Source organism: Centruroides sculpturatus, unplaced genomic scaffold (assembly GCF_000671375.1).
Source record: "Centruroides sculpturatus isolate CEXI.00-Female unplaced genomic scaffold, Cexi_2.0 scaffold4950, whole genome shotgun sequence".
NCBI lineage: Eukaryota > Metazoa > Arthropoda > Arachnida > Scorpiones > Buthidae > Centruroides > Centruroides sculpturatus.
The window spans coordinates 1410-5340 of record NW_019389037.1 but is presented as its reverse complement, the minus strand read 5'-3'; the positions used below and the strand labels follow the sequence as shown (position 1 = coordinate 5340).

The following is a 3931-nucleotide window of genomic DNA, read 5'->3' as shown; positions in this document are numbered from 1 at the left end:
TATTAAACCAAACTTTTATGTATTGAAATAAAATATTGCAAAATATAGAAAAATATTGTATGGTCTATTAAATATTTTATTTTTATTCACGTGGTATTATCATTATCTAATAATAATATATTTGAAAGTTTTCAAGACTAAGATTAGTCTAACTCAAACTTTTTATCATAAATGCAACAAAAAAATGGCAATATAAAGAAAATAGCATAAACTTATGATCCAATCATAAACTTTACATAAATGTTATTTAATATTTAATTTTCATGAGTTTTTGGGTGATTGTTCTTCAGCTGTACCTAATAACATGGCAAGCATTTTCTGTTCACGTTCTTGCTTCTTCAATTTTCTCTTTACCTTCTTTTCCTCCTCCTCTTTCATCTGAAGCACCTCCTGGAATCGCTCATCCTTAGGATCCATTTTATAACCAATGTATTCCTGTACGTCTTCGATTAACTTCTGTTTACGTAATTTTTGAGCTTTTGCTTCTGCTTCTTTCTTCTGTTTTCTAATTTCAAATTCTCTCATCCAGGTATCTACTTTAGCCATATTCTTTTCAATCATCTCTTCTCGTTCTCTCCTGTATTCTACATCCTGCTGGTCTTTTTCTCTCACTTTTGCTAGCATCTCGTTCAAAGGCGTATAAGCAATTGATTGATATTTCTTCAATTCTTTCAGATATTCTTTAGATGGCCACATCAAACCCGGATTTATTCCGCACTTTTTACCAAATCTCGCGTAATTTTTACGAAGATTTGCCAATTTGTAATGATGAAAATATTGCAAGGGTAACATCTGCTTTTTCATATATATCTGGCGAACACTTTCTGGTAAACGTGAGATATCACGTTTCTTTTCTATTTCGTCTATTTCATTATTGTCTGATGCTTCCTCACTCACTATTGTCGAACATAATTTAAAATTATACCGTTTTAATGAATTCAGATCAAGAAATAAAGTATTTTTTGTATTAGAAGTGAAAAATCTATACATATTTCTCAATAATTTAAGGTTAATATCCATTATTTCACGAATTCACACACGTTTAATACATAGCCGCCATATTGTCAATGTAAGTTAAGTGTTGCCATGCTAAAACTGAAAAAAAAGTTATACCACCTATATCAAACGCTTATTTAGAAAACTAAAATTCATTTTATATCTTATGCTTTGTACATGTTAAACTTTTTAAAATAATAATATCATCATTTAATATTCAAAATATATATTAAAAAATGCTTTGTTGCTTTTCATATAGGCAGTCTTGAACTATGCTCTCAAGCAAGGTCTATAATTGGTCTATAAACACAAGGTCAGGACACGATACCGTGATGCTCAGCGGCAGTCGTCATATTGAGTCTTTTACGACGTGACCGATGTTTCTAGAGCGAAGTGATTATTTATTTGTTTCTTTCTATTTCAGTTAATTTGATTTCTTATTTAATTGTGTATTTTAAAAATGGTTGGGTGTTCAGCACCGAATTGTAAAAATTCGACAGAAAAAGGTGTAAGATTGTTTCGTTTTCCCGCTGACAAAGCCAGGAAAGCTAAATGGGGTCAATATTGCAGAAGAGAAAAATGGAAGCCAACTGAGAGTTCAAGGCTATGTGAGGTTAGTGAATAAAAATAATGTTGAAAATATAAATTTATGAGGTATTTACAATAACTTCTGTAATGTAACTAAATTTTTTAGATACATTTTGAGGAGTCACAATTTGAACTTAAAAGAGCGGATGGGAGAAAATTATTGAAATGGAATGCAATTCCGACTCTTTTTGATCTTCCAAATTTTACACCCCGTCTGCCATTAAGAGAAGCACCAAGAGAAAGAGAACCACCTCCAAATGAGTGCAGCTTTGGTAAGATAGGTTTATACATCTTATAAAACTATCAATAGTAGAATTGAATGTATGAACACACATATATATGTTCGTACATTTAGTTTTATTATTGATCACTTGTAAAATTATCTGTAGTTTTGCTTGAACAATTAAATTTAATTTACAGCTTTGTCGTCTGTGAATTGTAATGAAGCAGAAGAGTCTGCAGCTGTAGATACAAATGATAGTCATAATGAAAAAGAAGCAGAAGCAGAAGAGTCTGCAGCTGTAGTTGCAAATGATAGTCGCAATGAAAAACTTGCTGCAGAAAATAAAATGTTGAAAAGAGAGGTAATAATAATGTTATTACATTCAACTATGTCATGATGAGGGAGGGATCTATGCTTGGAGAATAAATTAAGTTAGGCTTTCTTTTCATCAGAATATTTTGTCAAATTGTAAAGGACATGCCAAAAACAACTAATTTTAATAATGTTAAAATTAATTTGTATGTACTTTTCAGATAAGAAGACTAATGGAGAGGCAAGAGGCATTGGAGAGAAAGCTTAGCAAATTTTTGAAGCCTGACCAAGTGCAGTATATGCAGAGGGTGAGCAAGAGTAATCCCTATCCGTGGACTAACGAGACCATCAGGCATGCATTACAATTAAAATGTGCTGTAGGTAATAGAGGTTATGAATACCTTAGACAAATTGAGTATCCTTTGCCGTCATCGAGGACAATTAACAGAAGAATTAAATCCTGCAGATTCAATTCTTCTAATTTACTCAAGACCTTACTCTCAAGTTAGTGTGTTGGATTGCTGATAGCTGGCATTAGAGTCGTACTACGGTGAGAAGTTGGTTTAACCATTTGGTTATTAGGTATTTTTACTGTTTTCAAGCATTTTTGTAACTTTCTTTTTCTATGTTTTGTCAAAAAGAATCTTATTTGTAATTACATTTTTTAATTTTATATCATGTATAATGAAAGAAAAAGTATATTTGGTTTATAGAAAAATTTAATAAGATGATAATTTGAAATTACAGATGAGGATGTGGATAAATCGAAAATATAATTATTTTTGATTTAATTTATCCAGGTTTTAAATAAAGATCTTTTTAAAACTGTTATATTGCTACATATTGTGAATGAAATTTTTGTACATAATATTCTGAGCATAATATATCTGTTCAATGCATAGGTAATGGTAAAATAAGTAAATAAATTTGCATTTTACTGCTTTATTTTATTACATATGTATGACAATATAATTAGGAAAACCATAGCTTATCCTCTGATACATTTAAATAGCCATAAAAATTCAATCCAGATAAAGACATACTATTTTTTAAATAATTTATTAACTTTAGCACTACATAAAGTGTGCTATACAATTTTACTTGATTCAGTACAGTGAGAAATAGTATTTGGGATGAAATAGTTTTGTATTTTTGACATGAGAAATTACATTTCCTTACAACACATTGGCTCTACATATTTTGGTAATTTATATAATAATCTGCACTATCAAAACTAGAATATGAATGAAGATTTATTGTTGGCCTACTACATCTGTCCTTTGTTTATGTAGGCGTAAACCATCACTAACATGTCTTTCATTTAGACTCCATGTCATCATTAATCACTATCAATATCTAATAATAATGTCTGAATTCTTGCCATTCTACATTTACATATTTTATTTATCAACCTCTAACTCATCATCCTCTAATTACCTCTAAGTTATTATGTGTCTGTAAACATGTTGAATATGTTGTATAGATAGTTGGAATTTCCCCTTTTTCCTCTAACAGCCTATATTTGAAATTCAAGAACTAAATCTACTGACTTTTAATCCTCCCTCTAACCTGTTCCTAACTTTTTTTGGTTCAACTTTAATTTCTTTATCTCATTAATAAACACTATATAAATTGTGAATAACAAATATCATAGTGCCTTTCTCATTGAAAACTACAATAATTCACCTATTATTAATAAATTAGCCATTCACAGGCCAAATTGATAAACTCCACTTGTAAATCCTTAATATAATCGTTATTATTTTTACATTTATTGTGTAACTAATTTTATATATCGTTACATTAAAGTTA

The 3931-nt window shown here is 29.7% G+C and overlaps 2 protein-coding genes across 3 annotated transcripts; one reads left to right on the top strand and one right to left on the bottom strand.

The window, feature by feature from the left end:
- Positions 1-58: 58 nt before the first annotated feature.
- On the bottom strand, positions 59-1122 carry LOC111617146 (growth arrest and DNA damage-inducible proteins-interacting protein 1-like). Its single transcript, XM_023358473.1, has one exon. The coding sequence runs from the start codon at positions 1018-1020 to the stop codon at positions 262-264; it is 759 nt and encodes a 252-aa protein (XP_023214241.1). The 5' UTR covers positions 1021-1122; the 3' UTR covers positions 59-261.
- Positions 1123-1227: 105 nt separating this feature from the next.
- LOC111617145 (52 kDa repressor of the inhibitor of the protein kinase-like) lies at positions 1228-2807 on the top strand. 2 transcript variants are annotated; one of them, XM_023358472.1, is made up of 5 exons: positions 1228-1389; positions 1473-1609; positions 1691-1856; positions 2005-2168; positions 2341-2807. In XM_023358472.1, the coding sequence occupies exons 1-5, from the start codon at positions 1374-1376 to the stop codon at positions 2626-2628; spliced, it is 771 nt and encodes a 256-aa protein (XP_023214240.1). In that variant the 5' UTR covers positions 1228-1373; the 3' UTR covers positions 2629-2807. The 2 variants fall into 2 exon arrangements, with proteins under 2 accessions (XP_023214240.1, XP_023214239.1); XM_023358471.1 differs by having other exon boundaries at positions 1234-1609.
- The last annotated feature ends 1124 nt before the right edge of the window (positions 2808-3931 follow it).